Below are 13,634 nucleotides of genomic sequence, written 5' to 3' on the forward strand. Positions count from 1 at the left end.
AACTGCAAGACCTAAACAGGTGGGTGTGAGTCTCAACAGCTTGGGCACATAAGACACAACTGTCACTAGTAAAAATCCCCAGATGCTTCAGCTTCTCCCTGGTCTGCAATCCCCTCTGCATAATTAACCAACCATTGAATGAGTGCTTAGGCAAGCTCTAATTATCCCAAACAGTTTTATACCCACGGGGGGGGTGTGGTCCCTGTAGCCAGTGATATCCAGACCCAACAGAATACCCTTTAGAGCTAGGTACCCATTGGCCATCCACAAAACCAACTTTTAAAGTATCTTGAACTCTACAAATATTTCTCCAATTCCAATTAGAATCAGGAGGAGGAGAATAAGAATGCCAATCAGCCCCTTTCATATAAACATGGTCAATCCAGAGAACCCAAAGCCTGTCAGCCTTGGTGTAAATCCAATTAACCAACTTTCCAACGATTTGTAATGTTCCACACCTTTTGACCTCTTTGATATTCAAGCCTCCTTCTTTCTTACTACAGTAGACCTTGTCCCAGGCTACTAAAGGACACCTGTGATACTCATTATTACCACTCCACATAAAATTCCTGCAAATAGCTTCTATTCTTTTGATAACACATTTAGGAATTAAAAGATGGAAGACCAAATAGTTATGGAGGGTATTGAGGATAGAATTGATAAGTACCACCTGCCAAAGATAGATAAGTTTCCTAACTCCCATACTTGACCCTAGTAGTAATCTTTTCAATAAGAATGTTGCAGTCATGCCTTGTCAATCTCCCTGGTTGGATAGGGATCCCCAAGTATTTGAAAGGTAGAGTACCTTCCGAAAGCCGAAATAGAAGTAATGTCCTGCTTTAAATCCCGAGATACTCCATTGAACACAACCTCAGATTTAGCTGCATTCACCTTTAAACCAGAGGCAAGCGAGAGAAAGTTGACGGGACCCTAAGCACCAAAATAATAGATCTAGAATCACCCTTACAGAACATGAGGAGGTCATCTTGACAAATAGAAGATGTGTCAACTTCAAACTTTTACATAAGGGGTGATATCTGAAGTACCATTTATCAGTAGCATAGGCCATAATCCTTGTTAGGTATTCCATACAGATGCAAAAAATGAGAGGAGAAATAGGATCCCCTTGTCTCAATCCCCTCTTCCCCTTGAAGAAACCAAATTGAGCCCCATTCAAACTAAGGGTATAGGTAGGAGAGGTAATGCATACCATAAGCAATTGCCTAAACTTGTCAGGAAAGTTTAAAGCTTGTAGCATATGATCCACAAAAGACCATTCAATAGAATCATAAGCCTTTTGCAAATCCAATTTTAACATACATCTAGGGGAGGCCATCCCCCTATTATAAAGTCTAATAAGATCTTGATGATTAAGATGTTCTCAAGAATAGATCTCCCTTTCACAAAAGCTCCCTGGTTCCTACTCACAATATCGAGCAAAATAGCAGCCGTCTAGTGCACATGAGCTTAGAGATAGCTTTATAAAGCACATTGCAACAAGAGATAGGCCTAAAGTGTTTAACACTAGTTGGCCTATCTATCTTAGGAATCAGAGTAATATTGGTAGCATTGATTTGAGTTAAAAGTTTACCAGTATCAAAGAAATTAGTAATAGCTCCACAAATCTCATCCCCAACAATATCCCAAGCATCCTTATAGAAGCGGCTAGTAAATCCATCCGGCCTCGGGTGACTTTCCATTAGGAATACTAAAGATGCTATGTTTAATCTCAGCTGCAATGAAAGGTGCAGTCAAGATTGCCCAATGAGCTTGGCGACAAGGACCCCTACCAACAACATGGGCATGGACATCAGTTACCTCCATTTGAGTCCCCAAGAGCTCCTGATAATACCTAAGGAAAGCTTGCTGTATAGCATCACCCTCAGTACATAAGATGCCATCCGGGTCCTCAATCTGAAACACCTTGTTGAGCATTAGTCTCTTTTTAATTGTATGATGAAAAAAAGAGGTGTTTAAATCCCCCTCAAGAGACCATTGAACCTTAGCCTTCTGAGATAAGAAGCTATTTCTTGCATTAAGAAGCTCCCTAAGATTGCAGGCCAAGTCCATTTCCTTCTGAATAAGTTCACAATTACCAGGATTACTCACAAGATCCTTCTGAATCTGTTCCAGAGCAAAACTGGCTATATTAGTATTGTTTTCAATATCAGAGAAGCAGTGTTTGTTGATGTCTTTTAGTACAGGTTTAAGGGCTTTCAACTTCTTAACCACACAAAACATTTTAGTGCCATGATAAACATGATCCCAAATACCCTTAACACTGTCCTTGAAGCAGTCAGCAGATCCCCACATGTTAAAATATTTAAAGCTCTTCCTACCACCTATATCAAAAAGTTTGTCCACCAAAGTGCAGGGACAGTGATCAAATAAACCTTCAGGGTGAAAATGAGAAATGTAATCCCCAAATAAATCCATCCATTCCAAATTCCCCATAGCTCTATACAGTCTACTATAGACTCTATCAGTAGTTTCCTGCTTGTTGGTCCAGGTAAAAAGTGCACCTGTAGCTATGAGATCTTCCATATAACATAAGGAAACACACTCCTGGAAGTGTTCCATTTCAGCATCAGTTGTATTCCCTCCAAGCCTTTCAATAGGGGACAGCACAGTGTTGAAATCACCCAACCACAGCCAGGGTACATTACAATGAGTAGCCACTCAATTCAGGAAATTCCACAAGGAAATTCTTTCATATAAACCATTAAAGGCATAAATCATAGTGAGCAAAAATTTCTTCCCATCAGACTTAGAATGCACCATCATATGTATAAATTGAGCATTATATGCTAGAAAATGAATATCAAAACATTGAGGCTTCCAGAAAATCCATATTCTACCTCCTTTATGCCAACTGCAGTTAGTAGTCACACTCCAACCATCACAAATAGAAGTATCCCTCTTGAGTAAAGTACTAGATTTAAGCTTAGTTTCTAACAGACCAAAGAGACCAACTTGCTGATTGTGCATAAACCATTTGACTACTTTCTGCTTATTCAGGTCATTAAGACCCCTAACATTCAAGAAACCAATGCTATGCATTGGTACTGGAATCAGGAGGATCCTTCCCACTCTCCACTACCCCTCCTCCAGGAGTAGTAGTACTTTTTAAAGCATCAACAAAAGTATATTGACTAAACTTGCCTGACAACCTTATACCAACCATACCACCTTGCCTATTCATCCTTATAATCTGCTTAGCAGGGGTAGATTTGACTACAGGAGTAGCTCTAACCTGCTCAAGAGGGGGGAAAAGGTCAGGGGTAAAGATAGGTGGAGACAAATCAGCAGAAGGTTTAGGTTTCTGGACAGGTTTCCAAACTTTCTGGGGAGGGTTTGTAGTTTTAGGTACTTTGTTCTTCATACCCCCCTGAATATCTTTCTTTTGTGGCTTCCTGCACTGAGATGTATCATGCCCTATACCATTACAACTAGTGCATGATATAAGCCTCCATTCATACTCCACATTAACGATAACTTTCATTCCTTTCTCATCCAGGAACATCACTTTGTCAGGTAATTTCGGGTCCATATGAAGTTCAACTAAAACCCTAGCATAACTCAACCTAATCTTATCAGCAGTTGCTCCATCCATGTGAACATAGTGACCAACAAGATTAGCAATTCTAGGCAAACAATTACCCCAGAATTTCAAAGGTATACCAGACAATCGAACCCATACAGGAACAACATCAATTTTCTCCTTGACCAACTCAGTATCAACGTGCCAGGGTTTGATGACAACAGGCTTATTATCAAAGAGATAATAACCTGCGTTTAAAAGAGCATCCCTGTTCACAGTTTTGGTAAATCTAACAATAAAAATTCCATTATCCAGGAAGGAGACTCTATCTATGCCAAATTCATCCCAGACACGATAGACAAAACTCTCCACAACTTCCCAGGGTGGGTTAGCACCCAAGATATAATAATAAACAGAGTTATTCCAAAAGGCTACCTCTGGTTTGATATCCTCAGGTGTAAATTGTAGTACATCTGTAAGCTCCTCCTCCTCAATAATGGTATCCATGACAGGAATGGCTTTTCCACCACGCATCACCGTCCAACCTTCAGTAGGTGCAGTCTCTGCTTCCTCTGCGAGGTCAAGTACAGGGATCCCATTGATTTCATGAAAAGGTCGAGTCTTTCGTGCATCAGCTTCTGTAGGACCTCGAAAGATTGTAACTTTAGTACCAGAAGATGAGCTATAACCTTTTTCCGTAGCATTAATGGTGTTTGTTGAAGATTTTGTTGAATTTTTATGTGAAGAAAACAGAGGAGAAAAGCGGTTATGGGAGGCCTTGACTGCCGTCATTATTAGGTTTCAAAATTTTAGAGCATTTCTCTCTCTTCTTTCTCTCTCATCTCTCATTCTCTCTTACTGATGTGCATATAATTTTAGTTACTAATTACGATATTTTAATAAAATTAATATTTTAATGCACAGGTTGATATTTTAATAAAATTAATTACGATAATAATAATAATAATAATAATAATAATAATAATAATAATAATAATAATAATAATAATAATAATAATAATAATAATAATAATAGTAATAGTAATAATAGTAATAATAGTAATAGTAATAGTAATAGTAATAATAGTAATAATAGTAATAATAGTAATAGTAATAATAATAGTAATAGTAGTAGTAGTAGTAGTAATAGTAGTAGTAGTAGTAGTAGTAGTAATAGTAATAGTAATAATAGTAATAATAATAATAATAATAATAATAATAATAATAATAATAATAATAATAATAATAATAATAATAATAATAATAATTTAGACGAAGTAGAGGCGTGCGCTAGGTGAAGGAATAAGTAGGTTGTTATGTCATTAACCCAATAAATTAACCTAATAAATCCATCTGTACTTCTCTACATCTCCCTCTCAACACATTAACTAAGCAGTCATTACTCTACTACTCTCCCACATATTCTCGGCCTGCCTCTATTTCCCCATCGCACCCTATTCTCATTTAATTTGTACATTCACTCTCCCTCTTCCTCTCCATCCTAGCTATCCTATTAATCTTATTTGTAATTCCTCATCTCACCCCTCATCTACAGTTTTATATCGAAATAACGTTTTAATATATAGTACCTATTACATGCAAATTTAATGGATTTGAAGTCACTATTGAAATTAATTGAAGAGCATAATCAGAAGAACTTCATTTAAGTATGATCCGTAAACTTCATTTAAGTATGATCCGTAATTTATATTTGGGTTTTTTTTTTATATTCCCTTGCATTTATTTTGAAACTTCATAATTTTTAAGTTTTATAAAAATCTCATCTCAATAATTTCTTACGAAAACTTTCAGATTTATTATTCTCTAACAATATTTTCCAAGATCTGATTTTTTTTTCTGTTTTAAAGATTTTTTTTAAATAAGAATGACATTTTAGGTGATAGAGGTTAAAATTGAAGTTTGGACCTACTTCATGTAAATAAGGCAACTTGATTAACATTTTATTTTTATATTTTTTAATTTTTTTTCTTTATTTAATTTATTTGCTTTTTAAGTATTCATTTTTTCAGTTTTTTTATTTATATTTTTATATGCGTAAAACAATTGCTGAGGCTTTCAATTTCTAAAATTGTTTCCACATTTATAAGTTTCATTGTTACTTAGCAAAATAATCAAACGAGAAAAATTGAAGAAATAAATGCTCCTAAAAGTGTAGCCCCACCACTAAGTAGAAAAATATTTTTCCCTCCTGAAATTAAGGGACCAATAAGAGAGCTTTAAAACACTTAGCTTTTATACTATGTAGATAAGGCCTTGTAACCTAATTATTTTCAGATTACAAAAATACAATAAAACTTTACGTTTTGTGTGCTTTCATCGTTATTCTTGCGATATACACGATTCAGACCTTGCGAGGTTGCTTTGAGTGCTTCGAGTGATTGCCTTGCTAGGTATTGAGCGAGATTCACTTATTTATCTTGTTCTTTTTATTAAATTCTCAAGATACGTACTGATTGTCTTTTAAATTCGTTGTTTTTGCACAACTATCATAACAAAAGATACTTATGCGTTAGTTACTTATGCATACAGAGACCACATCGATAAAATTTGTGAACGGTTGCGGAAGCCCAAAAGCCTATGGTTTGCTCCATACAATGAGAATCAGTATGTATAGTACTTTATTATAATGAATCACAATTCTATTCATTTATTAACACGCTTACATGCATGTATATGAACTAAAAGTTCAATTTTCAATATTTCATAGCAAACATTGGCTGCTAACGACAATCAATGTGACAAAAAGCATAGTGTACTGGATTGACTCTTGCGGACATAGTCCCACTGAGAAATATGTAAAGTTGATAACTGAGTAAGTTTACAACCTTACATTATGTTAGGATTCATTAATCTCATTAATTTACATATTCATATATGAAATAACTTATTTAGTCATAAAATAAATGCTAGATCATATGCATGCAAACTTTAATAAAAGAGATGGAAAAATCTATTTCTCACCATCAAATATTCGGCCAAATGGGCACAAATGAAGGTCTCCTACCTTCATTTGTTCTTGAGCTAGAAAATACATTAGGATGATCATCCATGACTTCAAATAGAAGCCCTCCAATAAGTAGCACCTAAGACTATCCCAAAATCCCACAAAATAATATGTACTAGATATTTATAATGTGGTTTACCTTAAAATCGATTAATAATACTCATATACTACTACTAGTATTATTAGTGATTGATTTGTACAAATTAGATTCATAAAAATAATTTTTATGAAGAACAAGAGAGAGAGTGTTGTGTTTTTCATAAAACATGAGAGAATGAATAATTGAGAAAAATCTCTCAATTGCAACTCCTAAAAACCGGTGGGTAGGGGGGGTTTTAGGACCTTTTTCTTTTTCCTTTTTGTCTTCACAAGACTAATTAGTGTAAGCCTTTGTCATAGTCAAGTCACTATCAAATGTCATAGACAAATGAATAAGACAAATGAATAAGACAAAACTTCTAAAATTGCCCACCAATTTTCGGTTATCATGTGTAATATGGAGTCCATTTTATTTTTGTCAATTGTACAATTGTATGTCATGTGACATGTGACATGTCTTACGTCATGTTTTAATTTAAAATGCATATTTAACAAATTAAATATCATTTACAATTTAAATAAATCCCATTTAACAAATTGACTAGTAATTCAAAATTACTTTCACATAAAATGGTCATTTAAATACTAGTTAGTATAATTCACAACATCTTGTAATTATAACTAACTTATCTTTCTCATCTCGCGTGTTTCGCAAACACCGATTAATTTTAGTAATATAACTTCTTAAATTACTAAATAAAATCTTATTTAATCACATTATAATAAGATGTCATTTTCTCTCTTATGATAATAATTTGTTCAATTTTAAGGAATTAATTAATCAGACGACATACAATTAATTAACTTTTTAATTAAGGGAATCGTCCTTTAGGTGTGACCTCGGGATCAATCGATCACCACCGTCGCACGACAGTAATGTCAAACTCTAGCCAGCCAATCATTACCGATATGTGTGGACCAGTTGACTATATATGTAATGTATCATCCCTTTCGTATTCTTGTTATGAGATTTAAATATGTGATCAATATGATCGACAATTGTGATCGCATTATTGTCGGGGACACTTACTCCAACAATCTCCCACTTGTCCTCGACAAGTGTGCACCACCAATTCTCTTGTCCTATTTCTTTCTCCCACTCAATGCAAGGTGTCTTTCGGGTCGTACTTGCAAGTGATCATATCGAGAGTGGTTTCCTCGATCTGGAGAATAACTGATTTGACCGGAATTATCCACCATAGATACCTTCCGAGCGTGGCCACTTATTTCCAGTTCATTACTCCTCGAGTGGCCCTGAGATATTGTTTTAACCCTGACAAGGGGGTGGACAATTCCTATCGCACTATTCCCTTTGACTAGCCACAACCATCATAACCCAAAATATGCACATTTGACCCCATTTACGAAGGTCGTAGTAACATAAATCAAAGCTAATCTGAAACTGTGCCATCTTAGGCGAACAGTTTTTAGTCAAAAGAATCGACTCATTAGAATACTATAGTAGCTCTCGCCACGACCAGGTGTGGACAGCGGGCCGCCCACGGGGGCGCTTGGGTTGGAAAAGAGAAACAAGCGTTTGCATTTTTGTATGGAGTCGCCACCAATTTTTATGGGAAATTGGAACCGTTCGAATACCTCGTGCCATGTCAAGACACAAAGTAGAGACATGAACACTAAGCAATCGTTACCCTTAGCATTCTATGTCTAGAATGACTCTCGTGGATGCCAATGAACACGGGTGTTCACAGATATCTGGAGTAAGGGGTGAGGGTACGTATTAGGAAGCTCTTTTGATCGAACACCTAATCCCGCCCGCCTCGATAGCGGCCTCTACTAATGATTAGGGAAGTTATTTGTACTCGATATATCGTCGGCTATACGCATGCAATGCAACATCCAAGTTTTGATCATAACATGTGAGAATTAGACTAAGTCGGTTGACACGTAATTAACATGCAATTGGGGTCGAAGTTGGATTTAATGCTCATTTACATGTGAAGCATACAAATAAATCATACAAAAGCAATACAAGAAATAATGATAATTATGAATTACAATGACGAAAATTACATTAATTACAACAGATTAGGCGATTTATGTCGAAAATACCTTTAAAACGGATAATTTGAGAAAAAGGAATAAAGAAAGAATTAAATTAACGAACAGGAATTAGCGCGATATTACGGTTAATAGTTGGTTAATATGTAAACTAGTTATACTAAGTCAAGGCAGAAACGGAGTTCGGGGTGACGAACTCGGCCAGAACAAGCAAGCAGAGTCTGCGTCCTTTGGAATAGGCGCAGCAGACGTTGCGTCTGTTCCTTGGCTCAGTTCTGGCTGTGAAGCCGTAATTGCAAGCCGTTAGTGTTAATTGGTGATTTAATGATCAATTGGTATTATTTACTCGGATAGAAGTGATTAACATATTATTTAACATATGAATGAGTCATGAAAACAGTAAAACATGAATGAGACGGAATTAAGACGAATTAATATAAGATGGAATAATGACAGAAGTGAAAAATATTAATGAGTGAACAAATCAATTCAATTAACTAGGTTAAATACGGTGGATTAATGACAAATATGCGACGAACATGACAAATAACAGATGAAAACTATATCAAAGACGAATTCCAGAAACCCAATATTGACGAATTGAATCTCTATAACTCGGAATTGAATTTAATGACGAAAACCCTCAAATATTGGATTATTCGGGATTTAAGTCAGATTTGTGATGATAAAAACATATTAATGATGATGATTACAATATACATGTGAATTATATGGTGTTATGATGAAGAATTAACAAACAAACGAAACAAACAAAAGGATTTTGACGAATAACAGAGGACGAACGAAGAAGAAAGGAAGCAGGAACTGCGTCAGCCTCACGAAGAGGCGCCGCAGGAAATGCGCTCCTTCGAAGAGGCGCAGCAGTTGCTGCGTCCTTTCTCGACGGTTATCTACTGGAAATCCGTAAAAAGAGGTTTTAAAGCATGGTTTTAGAAATCGGTTTTAATGGTATCTTCGACGTAAATCTTACAATTGTGATACAATAATTAAAATACAATAAATAAAAGAGAGATTATACACCCTCAGACTTACATGTTGACGAAACGAGAAGGACTAAGATATCGATTAGTGATGCTCGACGCGAATGCAAAGAGAGTGCCCTCGTAAGAGGAAAACGATTAAGTTAATTAAGTTGATTGATGTGTAGTTGGTCAAATTGGTCGGTCATGCAAACGGGGAGGCTGGTACTCAGAAGGATCCGAGCTTACGTGGTCGAAAGTTCAAGCACGTAGACGTAGAAAAAGTAAGAACAAAGTCTAGAATGCAAAGGGAGAAGAGAAGGGCGGACACTCGCGTGAGAAATATGAGGAGCGAAGGCTCCTATTTATACTAATCACGTGGAGGAATTAGGGTTTCGGAGACTCTTTGGAAGTGAATCTCGGAAAAATATGAAAAAGATACGAGAAATACGCGAGAAAAGGGCTCGAAGGGAAGAGGCGCAGCGAGCCCATGCGTCTCTTGGAAGAGCGCGAGCACAGCCGCGCGTCTGTTTCCCAAGGGGTTTCCTCTGCGAAGAAAGATCTCCGTGTCCGAGTTATGGTAGGACGGAAATAATTCGATTTTCCTTAATATCTTATGTGAATATTACGGGAAATTGTTTACTAAAAGATAAAATTTATGAAATATGGAATAGAAATATCCGAACATTCCGAACATTTCGACTCGGGATTTAACGGTTATCGAGAAAATGGAGACGGTTTTAGGCCGGACTCGAATGTACTCTAATTCTTGTCAAAACGACCGTATCGGGACGTAGATGACAACTAAGAGGTAGACATTAATATTTGAGCAATCACTTGACGATAATCTTACGAACTATCACAAATCGTTCCGCGTATCAAACATGCGGCCCAATCATCACCGGGTGGTTTGCGGGAGGTGCGAAATGAGGTATCTCTGAGCCCCACTTTGACCGAGGCTTGGACAAGGCGAAAGTCAAAGTATAGCCATCAGGTCAATCGAAGATTACAACATGACGACTATGGCGACGCGAGGCGACTCAAGGGGTCTGAGCCAAGGACCCGTCGTCGGGAACATTTTAGAGTCCGTCGACTATCGGGGAGGGTCGTTTAAAGTCCATTAGACTACGTAAGGAGGCTCGCCAGCCATAAGAAGAGACCATACCTGAGACTTCTTCTCGAGATGCTTCCGGAGGTGCGTAGGAGCTAAGGTTAAGCATGGGAGCTAAGGGTAAGACCTAAAAGATAAGTAAGAATTGGTGCTAGGGTGTGGGGCCCTAAAGGAAAGCATTGACGGGAAGGAGGCCTAAAGTAAGTTCAATCTTAAGGGATAACTAAAGGTTGGGTATAGGAACTCTATTGGTTTGGGAATTTGAAGGCTTATGAACCTACAAGGGATTGGGATCCTATAGTTAAAAATCCTAATTTCGGGTTTACGAACCTAAGAAAGAAGGCTTTGGGTTTGGGAACTTCTGGAGAACGACACCTTTGTCGCACTCCGCGGGGAAACAAGAAATATTGTGAGTAGCAGGACACAGGCGGGAACTGCTGAGGAGAAAACTGCTTGGGTAGTCTTCGGGAAATAGTTGCGAGTAGCAGGACACAGGCGGGAACTACTGAGGGGAAATCTGCTTAGGTAGATGTCAATCCTCATGTCTTGAGGGGGACAGTACGTCCGCTTACTCTCTCTGGAGACATGATCGGGAATTTTTCTTCTTGTCAGGAGAGGGAAAGTATATCCGCTTACTCTCGCTGGAGACATAATGAAGGTGTGTCGAATCCTGTGAAGGAATAAACGCTCGTTGCGACAAGCAAAAGGTCTTGGAAGGAATAACGCGCGACAGTCTGCTGCAGGCTTGGAAATGCGGGCCGGAACGAAAGAAAATCGTCGAACGGACCAAAAGAATAAAATAGCATCGGGGAAGAGGCGCACCAAAGATGGGCCCACAAATAACGAACTCATAACGAATTTTTGAAAATCCGTATGGAGGGAACAAAAGGAAGAGGCGCAGTATGAGCTGCGTCTCTTGGAAGAGGCGCAGCGCCTGCTGCGTCTATTCCCCAAATTGGTTTTCCTGCGTAAAAACGCGATGAATCAGAGGGATTGTTTCATTTGCTCGAAACACAATTCACACATTTCTCTCTCAAATCTTCACCATTTCCGCCAAGGTTTGATCCAAAATCTTGCATTAAACATGACTAATCGAGGTATGTGTCTCAATCTTGCATTAATCGTCTATATTTGTCCAATTTTGAGCCGAAAAACTTAGGGTTTATGACCCATTTGATCGAAAATTTGGGGCTTTTCCCCCAAACGCATTTGCCTTGTGAAATTGACATTAGAAATAGATAGTAGGTAATATTAGGAACATAACCATGTGTTTGTCTTGAATTTCCATCAAGTTTTGAGCCTTCGAGTGAAATTTGAGACGGTTTTACAGCTAAACCGTAAATTGCTTCGAAAATAGCCTTAGGATTGCCCATTTGCGATGAAACTTGATATTTAGGATCCTTGAATGATGGGTAAACTTTCTACCATCTCGGAATTTTGGTTTGTGACGGCTTTTTCAGGACACTTTTCTGGGGCATAATCGCCATTATAGTGAAATGCTGCCAAAATTTCGACTCAAACCCGGAACTAGGCTTCAAATTAGGCTTGACTTGACCCAAATTACCACATGAGTGATCGGGTAGGTGAAAATAGGGCCAAGGATGGCGAGAAAAGAGCGGTTTCAGGGCTTTGAAGGCTCGAAAATCCCTTAACCAAGGCTTGTCGTCATGTGACGCGGCCTAAATTTGCTTTAATGTTGCAGGTGATGAGGCTTCTACCTCTGGGAGAGCTCCCATGGAGATCGACGCTGCTACTGTCGAGGAGGCTTTAGAGCAGGCCTTCACCGCTGCGGTGATGGCTGCTGGGGACGAGTTTCACGAGGAGGAGGCCGTTGAGGAGGAGGAGGCCCCGAGACGGGCCAACGTCGGACGAGGAGGTCGCCAGCTGAGAGGGGCTCTTGCGTGGGCCGAGACTTGGGAGAGCAGGCACCTGGTGTGGGCTGCAGAGGGTCACCTGTCCTACAGGACGGTGAAGAGTTTGGTAAATAGGAATTCACTACTCATTACTCATCCTCTTTCATTCATTTGTTCAAATTTCTTTCAAATTTCATTCAAAACTAAAGATAGCTTTGTTTAAAATCACAATAGGAGGCCGGGAACATCAGGTCGTTCTCGGGTTACACGACAGCGATGGAGCACTACGAGCGGCTGTCGGCGGAGAAGAGGGCCATGATCGAGCGTGGAGCGTTCGGTCCTTTGGTGCAGGTCTGGAGGGACATCGCGAAGAGGAAGTTGCGGGCTAACCTTAGCCTGGTTCGCGCTTTCTTGGACCGATTCTGGGATACGACTTCTACGTTTCACATGCCTTTCGGTGAGGTGGGAGTCACTCTGGAGGACTACGGCATGATTTCTGGTCTGCCGTGCGGGACCGAGGAGGTGGTGTGGCGAGAGGCGCCATGAGAGCGGACTCGGCCGAGGCGAGGAGGCGATCGGCTGGAACTTGTCGCCGAAGGGCTATTCTGATCTTAGGGTTTGATACCTAGTTCTTATGTTCGAGACTATTTTCGGGGAAGACCCCGGCGCTGGTGACGATTGACGGGAGAGAGACGGATCCTCCTCCCTGTACAGCTGAGCAGAGGGCTCGTCTGTGGCTCTGGTGGTTTTTGTCTTTGATTTACCTCGGAGACAAGGGCGAGAGGCTGTCGACGAAGCTTCTTCCCTTCCTTTCTGACCTGAGTTCCCTAGGACGTTGGGACTGGTCATCTGCTGGTGGTTTGCGGTCCTCATCCGCTTCATGAGGGCCATGGTTCGTCCGGAGTTGATGGAGAAGGGACTTCTCCTGGTCTTTGTCGGACACGGACTACTGCTGGAGGTATGAACCTTCCTTTAGACCAAAGTAAATTCTTTTCTTTATCCAATC

The 13,634-nt window shown here is 39.1% G+C and overlaps 1 protein-coding gene across 1 annotated transcript; it reads right to left on the minus strand.

Moving 5' to 3' along the window:
• Positions 1–157: 157 nt before the first annotated feature.
• Positions 158–2,580, minus strand: LOC141639181 (uncharacterized). The gene is made up of 5 exons (XM_074448361.1): positions 1,819–2,580; positions 1,429–1,733; positions 1,211–1,340; positions 806–930; positions 158–587 (listed from the first exon to the last, which is right to left on the minus strand). Exons 1-5 carry the CDS (start codon positions 2,578–2,580, stop codon positions 158–160), a joined length of 1,752 nt encoding a protein of 583 aa, XP_074304462.1.
• Between the last annotated feature and the right edge of the window lie 11,054 nt (positions 2,581–13,634).

This window comes from Silene latifolia, unplaced genomic scaffold, assembly GCF_048544455.1.
Source record: "Silene latifolia isolate original U9 population unplaced genomic scaffold, ASM4854445v1 scaffold_291, whole genome shotgun sequence".
In the NCBI taxonomy this organism is placed as follows: Eukaryota; Viridiplantae; Streptophyta; class Magnoliopsida; order Caryophyllales; family Caryophyllaceae; genus Silene; species Silene latifolia.

Coding starts and splice junctions, on each gene's coding strand:
- LOC141639181 (XM_074448361.1), bottom strand. CDS start 2,580: ATGGAACACTTCCAGGAGTGTGTTTCCTTATGTTATATGGAAGATCTC. Junction 931..1,210: donor AGTTTAGGCAATTGCTTATG/GTATGCATTACC, acceptor TTTGGTGCTTAG/GGTCCCGTCAACTTTCTCTC. Junction 588..805: donor TCTATTTCGGCTTTCGGAAG/GTACTCTACCTT, acceptor TGTTATCAAAAG/AATAGAAGCTATTTGCAGGA.